This window comes from Lichenostomus cassidix, chromosome 11, assembly GCF_008360975.1.
Source record: "Lichenostomus cassidix isolate B80296 chromosome 11, HeHo_3.0, whole genome shotgun sequence".
Taxonomy (NCBI): Eukaryota; Metazoa; Chordata; class Aves; order Passeriformes; family Meliphagidae; genus Lichenostomus; species Lichenostomus cassidix.
In genome coordinates, this window is record NC_139492.1 from 2,596,850 (window position 1) to 2,613,051 (window position 16,202).

Here is a 16,202-nt window from a genome sequence, read left to right on the forward strand (position 1 = left end):
AAGTTGGCTCAGGAAAGCATTTCCCATTGTACTGCTGAACGTTTCTTCTCATCACACAGCCCTGCTGCTGCTGCTGAACCCAAGGCTGTGAGAGGGATCACTGCACTCCCTGTTAGAAGCAGAGTAGAGAGCTATCAGCAGCATTTCAGACTTTTCTGCAGTGTCCAGGCGCCGCTTTGCCACTGCTGATGTTTTTATCACGAGTGCTAAGCAGTAAAACCAGGCCAGGATCCACCTGAGATGAAGCACATTTTCTATCTTTGTGCACAGGGCACAGCTACAGCAGGTACAGAATGAGGAATTTATTATTAAATTATCCTCTTTAAAGGCTGTTAATTCAGTCAGGAAATCCCCCAGGGTATGGATTGTATGGTTTGGTTGTTGGTATCTTGCAAACTCTTGGGCTGGACCAAAGCAAAACTTCCTCAAGATTTCTTAGGAGATCAGAGCCCAAGGATTCAATAAAACCTCTTGCATTTCAGAGTTTTGTGGACTTACAGGAATCCCTCTGACTTTGCTCTAAGTGATGCCTTCCTGAGCATGCAGAGAGCCTGGAACAATAGATCTGAGAGAGGCAGGCTGCCCCATTCACTTTTTCTACACAATCTGCTGCTTCCTCCAGGAGGAACTTGGGTCAGCCCATCAGAGAAAATCCACATCATACAGCTAGAGACACCAAAAGCTGTGCAGGGCTGTGCCTTGGGCACTCTTGTGGGATTTAATTAAACAGCAATTTGGCATCTGGCATTAAAATGTCTTTTAGCTGGAGAGGAGCAGCACCAAGAGCTCCATCCCTGCCCTTGCTTCCCTGGCTGTCCAAGGCAGAAACTGCACTGATTTCAGAGAGTGATTACTGACCTTGAGATGGCAACACCTGAAAGATCTTGACATTTATTAATAATTTTGATCAAACATACAAGGATCACTGCATCGTTATTCCAATCCATTCAAAATGCTAATAAGCTTAAGCTTATAGTAATTATTTTTCTTCCTAACTATAGTTCATACAATCATGAAGGTTGGAAGAGCTCCAGAATCATCCAATCCAATCTATGCCTGATGCCCACCTTGTCACCAGCCAAGAGCACTGAGTGCCACATCCAGTCCTTCCTTGCACACCTCCACCACCTCCCTGGAAACTTCTTTCCATGAAGAAATTCCTCCAGATGTCCAACCTGTTTCACACCCCTAGTTAGCATCTCCTCCCTAGTGTGGTTTGGGGTTTAACTGCCAGCTGGGATAAAGCAAAAAGATATTGGATAAATACAGTGAAATGTGGCCTTGAAATACATGACAGAAAAGAAGTGACAGCCTGGAAAGAGTGAAGATTTGGCCACAGAGCCAGCGCTGCTCACCTGTGGGCTTCACCCAGAACCACAACTGCAAACAGAAAAACATCCAGATGTTTGTCCAAACACAACTGGGCCCTGGCTGCAGGCTGGGCTGACAGGAAAGGGAGCAAAGTTAACACATTTACAAAACACATAAACAGGTCTGCACTGAAACTTCAGATGGGAAGAAAGGAAATAAGGTAGAGGATGTAATTCCCACAAATTTGACCAGAAAAGGGTGGTAGTGCAACAGGGAAGTTTGAGATGCTGAAGTTTTCATTGGCAGAGTCACTGGCTTTTAACTGTTCAAGTCACCTGGACATCTTCACGAGAGCAAGAAATATTCCAGAGTTAAAAGGCACAGCAAATGATCACATTTCTCCATTTGCCATCATTTGGAAGGGGCAGGCAGGGATGGATAATTATTTTTTTGCTTTTCTTTCCTCTGCTTTGGAAGCTGATGATGTAGTGAGTGTGCTTGGTTAGTAACATAACCCCTGACTCTCAGTCTGAAATGCACAAGCCCTGAAATGAGACCCAGAGGATTGTGCAGTGCTTGTTTGAATTCAGACTGAGTGATACTGGAAATCATTTGGAGCTGCAGAAAGAGCAGTTCAGAGAATGAAATTTTTTTTTTTTTCCAGAAACCTTGCCTTTGTTGACCTTACAAGAGGTTCACAGAATGACGGAATGGTTTGGGTTGGAAGGGATTTTGAAGATTATCTTCTTCCAACCCCTGTGCTGTGAGCAGAGACATCTCCCACTGTCCCAGGGTGCTCCAACCTGGCCTTGGACACCTCCAGGGATCCAGGGGCAGCCACAGCTTCTCTGGGCACCCTGTGCCAGGGCCTCAGCATCCTCACAGGGAAGAATTTCTCCCAATATCCCATCTAAACCTGCTATCTGTCAGTTTGCTGCCATTGCCCCTTGTCCTGTCACTCCACGTCCTCCAATGTCCCTTTCCACCTGGAAAAGGAGATATCTTCCCTAAGTCCTCCATCCTCCAGGCTGAACAATCCCAATTCTCTCTACCTTTCCTCCCAGCAGAGCTGCTCCATCCCTCTGCTCATCCTGGTGCCTCCTCTGGACTCTCTCCAGCAGCTCCATGTCCTTCCTGCACTGGGATCCCAGGGCTGGATGCAGCTCTGCAGCTCCAATGCTTTCCTTGAGCCTTTCCCTACAGAGCCACATGATAATGATGAGAACTTGTAATTTAATGTTGTATATATATCTGACCCTTGAGGCTCAATATCTACTTAAAATATACTTAACAGCTCTCCCTGGCTGAAAAAAAAAGTTTCCAACTCTCACTTAAAAAAAAAAAAATCCATTTAGATGCTTACTTTGACTACGTGCCCAGCATCACTGCAAAAGTGCTTCTGTTTAGAAAGGATGGCTCGGCCAAAATTCAACTTGTTTTTCAGGAATAGGAAATCAAAGGGGAAAAAATAAAGGTAATAAGAGCCATACCAGATAAATCATTATTTCCTAACACACTGGAATGGAACGGTCATGTCCAGGATAGCACCTGGGAGCACTTTCACCTGGAGAAGCTGTGTGGTGCTGGCTCACCCTCACCACTATGATGTGGAAGAACAACAGTGATGGTGACAAAGGCACAGAGCAACAGGATCTGCTGCAATCTCCAGCAACTGCCCAAAGAATTCCATGCCAGGCAAGGCACCAACGGGTTTTGACCATGGTGTGTCTGCTTTTCATTTCCACTCCAATAATTAACATTATCTCGCAGAGGCAAAGGAATCACAGCACATTATCACAGAGGTTGGCTTCTCACAGTACAATGAAAACACCTTTTTTTTTTTTATTCTTCTCCTCCACACTCATTTGTGACTATTGATTTCTCCCTGCCCTTTGCCCCTCTGGCTCTTGGCCAGCTCCACTCTCAGAGCACTGCCCCCAAGGCTCAGGCCTTGCAAGGAGCACACAGCTCTGTCTGCAGTTCCTTTATCCCTGTAATCCAGGAAAGCCCTGTGCTGTGCTCCCTGCCAGTTCAGCCACACAGGAATCACCTGCAACTCCCTCAGAGCACTTTTCAGCTCGCTCACTCTCAGGCTGGCAGGCAGGTTCCCCACATACACAGTGGTAATTGTGTCAGATCCCTCTGATCTGGGATTTGCAGGATCACTTTCCACACGGGGCTGTCCCACTGGAGCTGAGCCTGGAGCAGCCTGTGGTTGGGTATTTGCAGCCATCACCTTCTTGTTTGAAACTGCTGCTCTGCTGGTGTTTGCCAGGGTTGGATGTTCATCTTGGAGGGTGACATCCTTGCCAGCCTGCTTCTCCCTGCATCGAAGAGTCTTTAGGATGGGGATTTTGCCCAGCATCTCAGAGCTGACCTAAACAGGAGGAAGATGGATATAATGATTATAAAAGGATTTCTCACTTTCAAGAAAAAGATGAGCAGCAGTAGGGCTCATTTGTGCCATAAGAAGAGAAGAACCTTATTATCCTGCTGCCATGCAGAGTGCCAGAGCATTCCAAATGTTCCTAATTGCTGGCCTGATTGGGAAGTGTCTCCCCAAATACACACTGCAGGACAAAAATAAACATTAGTGACTCTTGAAGCAAACAGCACAATGCGGATCCAGCAGGCAAATCCCAACCAAAGTCAGGACTATTCCAATTTGACATTTATTTATCTGAGTGCTTTCAGATCTGCATTCTCCTTGTTCTCCCTCTGTGTTTGCTTTGACAGGGCCTGTGCTGCTGCTCTGGCAGAGTCCTACATGATCCATCAGCCACTTCCATTCTGCAGAGCTGAAATGGTGCTGCTCCTGGTGCTCCTTTCCCCCAGACCAGAACAGGAAATCCCAGGGGCTGGGTCACACAATGGTGGAAGCTGCAGTGAGAGCGTGCCTTGGAGCAGGGCTCCTATGGATGTGGGCCCAGCTGGAGGCAAATTCCCTGCTTGGGGCACATCCCCTGTGTGCCACCCGACCTCCCACACCACCCACAGCTCCTCACATCCCACACGGCTCTGCTGGGCTGGAGCAGGGAGCGGAAGCGCTCGGACACTGCAGTTCCCACTGTGAGCTCTCTGTTCCTGCCATCCAGCCATGCCCAGCTCCCAAGGAGCTTTTCTGGAAGGGCTCTTCCTCTCAACAGCTGAACCCCATCCATATGAGGCATGAGATGCCCCAGGCTGCACTCAGAGACTGGCAGGAAATGCAGTGCTTCCCCAGCCAGTGTGGTTGAGCTCTTGGCTTGCACGCTGCACTTGGAAGGAGGAGGAATTCCAGCTTGGCTGCTGGACAAGTTGAACATCCATCAACACCAGATCCAATGCTGAAATGTAAGGAGCAAAACAGAGCCTGGGGAAGTGATGGCTGAGCTAGCAGAGACCCAGGCTGGTAGCCCAGAATGGGAACAAGCCACTCCAGCAGGGAAGCACCTCTCAGCACTAGCAGATCCCCCAGCTCAGACCTCACTCTGAATTCCTGGTCCTACAGTTACAGTCACAGCCAGTTTGGATCTGCACAACATCAAGTCTAAAATGCACAGCTCTCTGGGGACAGGAGCTCAGCTCTGAAGTGACTCGAGGAAAAGCCAAGACAGGGTGGGGACAATGTCAGGATTAGGTAACAGGGAAATCACTCAACAGAATTCTCTTCAAGTTTCCAGGGTTCATCTTCTGAAGAGCAAACAAGCAGGTTTTATTTTGGGCTGGAACTAAATAAAAGTGTAATTTCCATAAAGCCTGTCCTAGTCCTGCTAACACAACATCAAACAGCAAGGACTTGCCCTGAGGCTCGAGGAGCCTCCTCACTCAGAAAGGTACATTTCTCATTTCCAGATTTTGCAGAGTTATTACTCTGTGGATTCCTGGGCCGATTTGTTTTTCTCAGCCAAGAATTCCAACCGCTGTGTTTGACAGCAAACTCCCCTTCCCTGAGTGATACAACATCAAACCAAGGGCTGAAGCCATCTCACTTTGTTTGTACTGGCCAACCATTATGAACATTTGCTGTCCTCTGTCAAATTTTGATGTGAAATGTAAGCTCCATGCTAATTAAACCAAACAGGAAAAACATTTTTCTGTTCTCATGCAACCAATCACTCCTGGGCCCAAAGCACAACCTCAATCTCTTCCCAAGTGCTCTTACAGCTCCTTTCATCCCCAAATTAAATTCAGTTGCCAAGGCATGGGCTGGGGGTTTGGTTAGAAAAGGAAATGCTACCAAGGGCAAATCCTCAGGGCTTTGGAGATTAGGGCAATCAGGGATGGGCAGCGAGAGGATAAACTCTGGAACTCCCAGGCTTTCAAGGGCAATCCAAGGGCAGGGTTTAGATAATCCAGGGAACAGCACACTCTCTAAGAGACTTCAACAAGGTATCTCCTCTCACTGAGCTGATTTTGGCATAGACTGGAGCTCTTGGAGCTACTGTTTCAGGCTCCTGGCAACCTCGGGAAGATACAGTGACAGCATTTATGTTTCAGGAGGAATTTCTGCCCAGAAAGGGTGATTAGATATTGGAATTACTGCCCAGGAAGGTGGTGGAATCCCCATCCCTGGAGGTGTCCAAGGAATGACTGGGCATGGCACTCATCACAGATTGGACTTGATTTTGGAGATTTTTTTCCAACCTAAATGATTCTGTGATTTTTGTTAAGGCTATGAACTGTTTTCTTTAAAGTTCTGTCAAACACCCCATTAAGTGGTTCTGTAATTTCCTTAAAATTCAGCCTGTGCAGACACAACAGCACCAAACCTTCACAGCACCAAAGCAACAACAGCAGCTGATTTGGGACTTTTATTTTTTTGTATTAGAAACATTTGTAAAAAACGTTAGAGAAGCTATGACACTGTCAGCTGACACCATCCTGTCACAAGAGATGCACAGGATTTACCTTAAGGGCTTTCTCTCTGGGGATTCAGAAAATATTTCATCTGGGTCAAACCTTCTAAACCCTTTCCTAGTTTCCCTCACTTTTATGCCAAGGAAAGGCAGAAACTCAGTTTGGGGTTTCAATCCAACAAGCAAATCCATTGGGGTTTTTGGGGTTTTGGGGGTGAGAACTAAAAGGGCAAAGAGGGCAGTGGGTGGCAGGGGAGAGGAAAAAGCTTGTTCTGCTCTGTTGCAAAAGAGCAAACAAAAGAACCCTGTGGTAGTACAATGTGTTGCTAATTACAATCATGCAAAAAGTTCCTTTTGTCCTGTGAGCTGTGTGGAGGACTGCAGTGATTTATTTTTATGTGGAGAGAGGCCAAAGATATTCCTCCTCTCTTTCAAACAAGCTGCACACTTCTGGGTGTTGGGCTGGCCAAGCAGCCCTCCCTAGTCTTGCCTGTCCCTGTCCCTGTCCCTGTCCCTGTCCCTGTCCCTATCCCCATCCCTGTCCCATCAACTGCTTTAGGCTAAGCCAGGATGGAAGGGACATTCCACCCCAAGCCTGGTTGATCCAGCAATGTGGACATAGACAAACCCAGCACTGGAAGCTTCTCTCATCTCTATAAAGTCAAGGCCAAACCATTTATTGATGTTTTTAAATCTTGGATTGAGTGTTGGGGTTTAGCTTTGAAACCAAAGCTGAAGAAGTTTCCTATTATCCCTTGACCAGCAATTCCCAGAGCAGTTCCACACTTCAGCCCTCAGGGGTTGGCCAACAGAAGGGCTTGTGGGTCTGTGCCATAAACTCTGAAGTGATTTGGGTTAAAAATAACTCCACCAAAGGCAATTAATCATTTAATAATCCTGCCTACTCCCTGCCATGGCTTTGGGGAAAGAGGACAGCAGGCTGGATAAATTCTTCTGGCACACAATTACTGGGAAAGGAGCTGAGGAGGGAAATGTGGCCCCTTTCTGACAGAAACCTGAGGAACAGAGTCTCAGATGCCAAGTGCCAGCACAAATCTCCCAGCACTTAACCCACAGCATGCACTCTCAGGACACCTGGTTTGATCCCAAAATGTGGTGGCAGATGGACTCCTGCAACATCCCTGCTGGAACACCAGGGCTCTCCTCATCCTCTGCTCCCCCACAGCTGTGATCAGAGCCACTTTCAATATTTTGCTGGGGAGAGTGAAGGATGTGTTTGTCCTCTGTCAAGAGTGAGTAATGCTGACCCCTGATCCAGGCCAGGGCAAGGCAAGCAGCACTGTGATTTCCCTGGAAGCAGTGCAATCCTGGAGTAAGGCAGCCAGGAAAGGGCAGATTGGATGGGGTTGGATGGGATTAGAGGCTGTGCTCACCCTGCTATTTCATTCTGCTTCCCACAGCTCCTCATCTCACTGACACAGGAACACGAGGATCTCCTCAGACCCCACCTGGAATCCTCTGCACAGCTCTGGTGTTTCCAGCATAAGAAAGACATGGAATGTTGGATCAAGTCCAGAGGAGGCCACAAAGTTGGTAAGAGGATTGGAGCATCTTCCCTATGCAGACAGGCTGAGAAAACTGGAGCTGTTCAGCCTGGAGACATCACAGCACATTCCAGGATCTGAATGGGCTACAAGGAAGCTGGAGAGGGACTGCTCATCACTTACAGGACAAGGAGAAATGGCTTCAAAATGAAAGAAGGGGAAATTTAGTTTACATACATAGAAGAGACTCTTCCCTGTGAGGGTGGGGAGGCTCTGGCACAGGGTGCCCAGAGGAGCTGTGCTGTCCCTGGATCCCTGGCAGTGTCCAAGGCCAGGCTGGACAGGGCTTGGAGCAACCTGGGATAGTGCAAGGTGTCCCTGCCATGGCAGGTGGAATGAGATGAGCTTTCAGGTCTCTTCCAACCCAAGCCATTCCATGATTTTAAGATGGACACTGATGCTGCTGCCCTGGAAGGCTGCCAACCCCACCAAACAATCTCCAGTGCTGCAGATCCATCACTCCTTCCAAGCAGGTGGGCAGAAGGTGCTTGAAAAAGTTCACCTCTGCCCACCCCAGACTGCTCATCAAGACCTGCAGGACAGACCCCACTTTTCGTGTTGTGTCCTTATTTCCAGGAGCACTGAGCAAACAGGGATTTCAGGCACAGACAAGGCCAGGCCAGCAAGGCCAGCACAGTTGAACATTTTATCATTCATTTGCACAAAATGTCCAAATATGTGCACACACACTCCAAGGGCATATTTCTGGGAGCTGGCAGCCTGTGGAGTCTGCTGGTGTCCCTCAGGAGACACTTATGCAACCCACATTTGGAATCCACCCGTTTCCATTCCATCCAAACTGGATTCCATGGGCTCTGCAGCATTGGCAAACACTGGCAAAGGTGTTGAGATGTGTAACTGCATGTGGAAGCATTCCCTGCTCCCACTATCCCAAAAAACACAAAAAAAAAAAAACCAAAAATCCTTGGCTACAATGACTGCAATTTTCTTCTGATAAAGGATTTGCCAGCTTGGATGTACAAGTTTTTTGAGCTTTCCACACATCCCATCACAGACCCAAATCAAAGCTGTTTGTTGTCACAGGGTTTCCATCTCTGCCACTATTTCAGCATTATACCCAGGGATTCCCCCCAGTTCATTTCATTTCAGGAAAAATCTTTTCCTACTGCTATAAAATTCTTAGAATGATTTAAAAGAATGATTTCAAAACCAGAAGGAAATGCTTGCTAGAAAACAGTGATTTTTTCCACCAACTACTCTGGTTTCCCTCTCCATGAACCCAAATATTTTAATTTGTCTGTACAGTTTCAATTTAAAATAAGCACAGCACAAATAACTTGATAATTATGACAAATATAATAGCCAGTGTCCCAGATAAAGATCACAGTTACCCATATAAAATACTAAATGAGAAAGCAAGTAGTTTGATGCATTTAGAGTTCCCAGAAACAATGGGTTAGATTTTCAAGACAGATGAAGCCAAATAATTCTCCACTGGCATCCAAATAAAGTTTTCCAGAGCGCTCAGCTCTCAGCAGCTCTTGCTGCCCTCCAGTAACTCATACTGATGTCTCAAAACTCTGACCTCAGAGGCACAAAACTCCCCACAAACACCTCCCAGCACTGCCTTTGGGTTTGGAAGTGTTTCTAGAGTGCTTTGTGTTGATGTTGATAATGATTATTTGCTATTGATGATATCGTGGCTCTTACACTTCTTTGGAAGTCTTTAAAAGGAACATGACAAACAAGAGCACTGCAGGGAAATGCAGCACCTCCTTCAGCATGGCAATGCAGCCTGGAGCCATGGATTTGTCTGCTGGGACAGAAAAATCCTCCCTCCCTCTGGAGCTGCAAGCACAGTGCGCTGCTGATCCTGACAGCACATCCTTGCAGCAATCCTCAGCTGTAATCCTATGTTTGCAAACACCTGCAATTCAAGCCCCTCAACATTATCTCGGCCTGATCCAGCCCTGCTCCCCAAGGATCAACAGCTTTGCAATGTTATTTCCCACCTCACACATCTTCACAATGAGGTTAAGCTACTCGCTGTTGACAAAACACCACATTTAGAAGTGGATGATTTATTTACTCACTGCCTCTTGGCTCGGTTAGTTTTGCTCCGAGGAACAGGAATGCACCAGCAAAGCCAGGATTTGAAGGAGAAAAGGATGGAGAGAAAATGATGGAGAAATAGCCAGGAAAATCCAAAGGGCAAACACTTCAATAGCCCTTATCAAATCCTGCCTTTTTCACAGCCTGGTGATTAACCAGACCTCCCACCTCCAGAACCCTCTGTGCAAGAGATGAACATCCAGGTACTACTACAGGCACAAACAAAATAAATATCACTCATTTCCCTGTGGAATAATGGTAATTTCTTCTTCATGTACACACACCACACTTTGTTCTGGTCCCAAAAAGACAGAAAAGGGATGATTATCCCTGCTCTGCCTGGTATTCTCCAATATTCCTATTTAATCACCACATGCTCCAAAGAACAGCCAAAGCCAGCCTGAGGTGTTAAATCAGCATTCAAATATTCAAATAAAGGGTCAATCGTGTGCTCCATTCTCAGTGAAAGCTGCAGGAAATTCAGTTTCTGCTAAAGGCACAGAAAAAAGAAATAATGAAGTGTCACAAGGCCACTTACTGAGAAGTCTGACACCAAGACAGACAAACTGATCAAAAATATGTCAAAAATATGTTGGCAAGATGGATGGAGCACAAGGGGTAGGCCTTCAACACAATTACATTCAATAGTATCCTAAAAAAAAATTACAATTCAAAAATAATTCAATGGAAAAAATGCACTAGGACAGACAGAGCTGTTATTTATTTATTTATAACCTCAAATCCTCAACCACAGACAGGGTAAAATGCTCTCCCACCGTTGGAATAAAAATAGTCCTGGCTAGAATTTGTTTGTTGTAGATACATTACCTAAAGAAATTTAACTCTCTTTGCTGGTTGGCAAATCCTAACAAACAAGATTTTCATTTCCATAGAAGTATTGCCTCAGAATTCCTCAGTTTCTGCAAGATGTGGGTGCACAGTTCCTCTTTTCAGCATTCCTGCTGTACTCAATCATGCAGGGTTGTGTCTGCTCCCTAACTGGATGGTTTTAGAAATAAAAATCCAATGACAAAGTTTTCCCAGCAGGAACTTCCAGTAAAACAATTCACTAAAGGCTTCTCTGAAACTATTTGGGAAGCTGAGGAGGTTTCTGACACTGGGCAAGGGGAAAAGGCCAAATCCATGCTAGAGGAACTATCCATAAATAAAGATTCATGTTTAGAGTCATGGTTCTTCCACCTGAAAATGAGCTCCAGCCAGAAATTTGGATACAGCAACCTCAGCTGCAGGGATGTATTCTCTTCCCACTTAAAAGGAGGAGAAATTACCACTTAAAACCCACTGAAAATGGATGCTGTTGCTTTGTTTCACCTGACAAACACATCTTTCCCCAAGTATTTCCCCAAGTATTTCCCCAAACTCTTTCCCCAAGTATTTCTAATAAAAAAAAAAAAAAAAAAAGTGTTTATATATAAAAATGGAAGGTTTAGCAACAGAATACTGGTACCAGAAAGACACCATTAGCAGAGGTTTAAGATTTAACTTGAGAGTTAAGATTTAACTTGCCTTGTGCCACATTATTCCCCGAGGTTTTGGTCGCTTGCAGTTAGTCTGGATAGTCCTGGTTGGAGTGAGGATGTAATCCACAGTTAAATCATGATCATCCAGGAGCTCCTCTGCTATGTCAAGCACCTGCAAGGACCAAGAGATTTGCTACGCAGTTAAAACCAAATTCCCTACAACTGTGCACCATCCCTGATTGTCTTGTCACATGCAAATCCATCAAAGACAATGGGAATGAAGATGCCAAACCAGCATCATTCCATGTCTCCTCTCTTCAGAAAGAGCAGTGAGTTTTCCACATTCCCTCAGCACTGGGGAGAGGATATTTTAAGCTCTGAACTCACCTGGCAGTCGTGCACAATGGTGACTACAGGTGTGTCCTCCTGCACTGCCCCCATGGACACCATCATTGCATATTCCATGTCTGCATAACCTTCCCCTTTGCCAATTCTCCAGCCTGGAGCACAGGGAAGTGGGGAAACAAACAGCAGAGTGGAAAGTTGTTGTTAAAATCGTGTCATTAAACTGAGCAGCCTGCAGCAGATAAATCAAGTTGTGACTGGAAAAAAATCAGATCAGCATCTCTTACAGAATGAGATTTTCCTTGAAATCAGCACTGAAGAGAAATAGAACATCAGTTTCAATGAATTCCTAAAGGATCCCAGAAGCTTCCCATTCAGAATAAACAAATTTAATGTGGTTAACACAGCAGTTTATTTAGCCATTGTATTTAGAACTTTCTATTTGTGCCCAGCCCAGGTTAATGTGGGTGAAGAGGAGGCTGGGTCACACACAAAAAACGTGTTATTTTAGGCAAGGGATAAAGTCAGTGGAAAATTCTTCAGCCCCAGCAGGTTTCCAAAATACTAGAAAATGCAAAATCTGATCCCCAAGCAGGTACTGAATCAGCAGGTCTAACCCATATCCTTTCCCACACACTGTGTGAGCAGAGCAGATCTCTGAGCAGGGAGCCTGCTTGGATTCTTTTAAAACAAAAAGAATTGCTTGCCTCAATAATTCTCCTGAAGGCCAAACCATGCTCTGAGCCACGCTGCTGTGTGCCCACTGCATCCTGCAGCCATTGCTTCTTCCTGGTGGCACTGGGAGCAGGGATTTGGCACACCCAGGCAGAACTCAACCCCCACAACTCAGCTCCAAGGAGAAATCTGTCTGTGCCACGTGGTGTGGCCTTGCTGACACTGTGGATTGGGATTTGGGACCTTTTCTCCTGGAAAGCTTTTCCTTACCTTTTTCAGACACAGCCACTGATCCCACCACAACCAGATCCACTCGTGCTTTCCCATCCAGCCCCACAGGCACACTGTAGTCTTTTACACCCTGCAGGAAAAAACAGCATTTTGGGTTTGCAGACTGCACAGCCTTCCAAGGCAGAAATCCAGGATATTTTGATAAATCCACGTTTCAAAGTGTCTCTTCCATGTATAGCCAAGCTGTACATGTCTGGAAAGTTATCCCCCAGGGAATCCTAGAATAGATTCCCTACTACAGTGACAAGAATTTTGGCACACTCCAAGGAGAGCTAAGGGAGGTGGGCATTTTAATAAGCAAGGTTATTTATTTAGGATCAAAACCTGATATTTTGAAACACTTTTTTGGAAACCTGTTTCTAAAAATGAGGGTAAATGATACTTCCTACCTACCCACCCTAACTTGAGGAATACCAGAGCACTAAAAATGCCTGATTTAATTCTGACATAAAAATAACAAAGTTAATTTCGACACAGCCAGCTACAGTATAAAGAAGTTTAAAATCACATTAAGCAATAATTTTTTTCTTCCCCTCTCTCCCTGCTCAACCCATCCCTCTTCAATCTGTTCTCTAAAGAACACATCCTAAGAAAATTCTGTCCAGAGCTGCAGAAACTAAAAATTATGGTTCTAAATGTCAGAGGTTTGGAACTTTTAAAAAGGTATCTTTTGATCTTAATATATGTATAAAGCTTAATGTAAATGCTCCTCACACCAATTCAGCTTGTTGCTAAGTACAAATTAACAATATTAAAGTCACAACAAAGAACCCAACATTTTCTGTGCAGAGCACAAACCCCAAAACTTCAGTAATCTGTGGCTGACTATCAGCACTAATGCCCATTAGCCACTTCACAGCAGTGTGTGGTAAGGGTTGTTTGCACAGTGCTTTGTAAATATAAACTGCCAACAGCATTTTTTCATTAGTGGGGTGGGGGAAAAACCAGACACATGGTGGTAAGATCCCAGATCAGACAGCAGGCCAAGAGAAAGGTCTCTTTCAAAAGTGCTCTTCAGCCCTGAATGGCTTAATTAGTTAATGACTCCAATAGAACTTCCAACAAAGAAAGTCACTACTAATTACCAGCTATTTACAACCTCGGTTGTTTATGGGGTTACTGCAGGATTTTATTGCCTTGAGCAGGAGATAAAGGAGGAAATAAATCTATATAGTGACCTGTTTATTCTGTACAAGTTGGGTTTTCCTAGCAAATAAAGATGGATATAAACTCCGCCAGGTTTCTCTGGCAACAGCCTTCGGCTGTACAGTGAGATTGTAACACGAGAGGGCAGCAAGAGACCACTCTGCAAACCAAACCTCACCACTGCTCCTGCCTTACGTGAGGCAAATGCCACAATTCATGTTTCTTTGGCTATCACATTCGAAAATAACTCATCTTTCCTAACTGGTAGCACTTAATATTCTACTGAGATTCTGCAAAAAAACTGTGAGCACTAAAACATTCCTCAGAGGGTTCATCAGCTCAAAACTGCAAAATGTAGTAGCATGAATACAGATCTAACTCACCTCAAGTTGCTCATGATTTTCCAAAAAACACTGAGAAAACTAATTTTCTCCTGATTAAAAATCATTAATGGCAGTTGTGTACACAAACCCAGGAGTAACATCCTAACAGGAAGATTATTTCTGGTTTTTTCAACTTCCAGCTGCTCTCTCCTAACACCACAGTGTCCCACAAATGGATTCAGCCCTCCCTGGTCCCTCACTCCTACCTGAGAGGTGGCACATCTCCGCAGGACCTCCTTGGTGGCCCCTGGAGGGGGAACAATCCTATTGAACAGCCCAGTTCTCAGCCGTGGGGTGGGAACCAGCAAAGTCTTCCTTGCCTGGGGAACCACATTAAAAGGCTCCTTTTACATTAAAGAAGTATTTTTTTACTGTCCCATACTAAAAACTATGGAGACAATGCAGTTTGCTATAGTGCTGTTGACTGTGCAGTGCTCTGTAGACGAACCCCCTCCTGTATAGAACAATGCCAGAAAAAGGTTTATTTAAAAAATAAAATTTAAGACATGCTTTTAACCCTTGAAGGTATTTAAGGACCTATCTTTAAAGACGTTCCTGCATCTCTAGTGGCTTTATAAGACATAGTGGTTTCAAACTGGCAGAGGGCAGGGTTAGATTGGATATTAGGGATATTTCTCTAATATCCAATATTTCTGTGGCTCTGGCACAGGATGCTCAGAGAAGCTGTGGCTGCTCTGGAAGTGTTCCAGGCCAGCTTGGACAGGGCTTGGAGCCACCTGGGATAGCAGAATGTGTCCCTGCCTATGGCAGGGGCTGGGAATGGGATGATCCTTACAATCCATTCCAATCCAAACCATTCCATCAACAGGTGTATTAATCCAAACTCCACATAATAACTCCTGAAGAGGCAGTGCCACGTGTCACCGAGATGCTGCCAGGCCCTTCTGTCCCCTCCCAGCTCCTGCTCAGCGGGCAGAGGTGACATTACCTGCAGAGCAGCCAGCCGGACACCTTCCAGAGGTTTGTCAGGATCCACCTTCACCTCCCGAGCCCTGCTGAACACATCCATGTCCCTAATGGAGCAGCAGGCCTGGAAAGAGCCCTGAGCGAGGCAAGGAACCCAGAGAAGAACATTTTCACTTACTTCCAGCGTTAGGAAGCGAGCGTTCCTCTGGGGAGCATCGGGGTTTATTTTTACTGTGCAGGCAGCCTGGAACTCCGGCAAGCCCAGGAGCCTCGTGGCAGCATGGGGAGCACCCTGTTTGCACAAAATATCAGTGTATCACCGACGGGCCCACGGCACAGATGGGCAATTCATCACCTTTTGCCCATGAGACAGGCTGATTTCCCCACATTTTAACCCTAACTTTCTGTTCACCCCTGCAGCGTCCCAGGCCAGGCTGGACAGGGCTTGAAACCATCAGGGATAGTGGAAGTGGGACGAGACGAGCTTTAAGCTTTCTTCCAGCCAAAGCATTGTGGGACTCTGCAATTGACAAGGTGGTTTTGTTTGCTGTCCCTGGAGGGCTGTGAGGCGCTGCCGGGAAACTGGGGGGAGCTGTGAGGAAGCGGCGGGCGCGGGGCGGGCAGGGCGCGGGGCGCTGAGGGAAGGAGCGGCGGGACAAGGCGGCCCAGCCGGTACCTTGAAGTTGGGGATGCGGCCGTGCACGGGCCGCGGGAACTCGGCCAGCCCGGAGGCCTCCAGCTGCTCCCACACCTTCTGCCGGATGTCCCACTTGGAGGGGAGCGCTGAGGGGAGCCCTGCGAGCGCCGGGAGCCCTGCCATTGTCACCCGGCCCGCCATTGTCACCCGGCACCGCCATTGCCGCCCGGCCCCGCCCTCAGCAGTGACGTCACCGCCACCCCCGCCCTCCGCCGCGCCCTGACGTCACCAAAGCCACGCCCACTCCCCTTAGCAGTGACGTCACCGTACCCGCACCCCTCTGGACAGTGACGTCACTAAGCTAGGTCCGCCCCTTCCCTCCATGGCAGGACAAGGGGCGGAGCCTCCATTTGGCCACGCCCCTCCGGCTACGGCAGCACTGAGGGGTCAAAAAAGCCTCGAAGGCGAAGCGCGCGGCGGGACGAGGAAAGGTCACCGTAGTTCTGACTTATTTCTGCAATTAAATCCAA

General features: G+C 46.6%; 1 protein-coding gene across 7 annotated transcripts; it reads right to left on the reverse strand.

Annotated features, from left to right (window-relative positions):
• Positions 1–875: 875 nt before the first annotated feature.
• On the reverse strand, positions 876–15,904 carry MTHFSD (methenyltetrahydrofolate synthetase domain containing). Of its 7 annotated transcripts, XR_014854471.1 has the most exons (10): positions 15,712–15,877; positions 15,268–15,327; positions 15,058–15,171; positions 14,315–14,428; positions 12,559–12,649; positions 11,656–11,768; positions 11,315–11,440; positions 2,364–3,688; positions 1,356–1,443; positions 876–1,234 (listed from the first exon to the last, which is right to left on the reverse strand). XR_014854471.1 is itself a non-coding variant. In XM_085071422.1 (9 exons), the coding sequence occupies exons 1-9, from the start codon at positions 15,890–15,892 to the stop codon at positions 3,173–3,175; spliced, it is 1,278 nt and encodes a 425-aa protein (XP_084927548.1). In that variant the 5' UTR covers positions 15,893–15,904; the 3' UTR covers positions 876–3,172. The 7 variants fall into 7 exon arrangements, 4 of the variants coding, with proteins under 4 accessions (XP_084927548.1, XP_084927547.1, XP_084927549.1 ...); XR_014854469.1 differs by having other exon boundaries at positions 876–1,443; XR_014854470.1 differs by having other exon boundaries at positions 1,356–3,688.
• Positions 15,905–16,202: the final 298 nt, after the last annotated feature.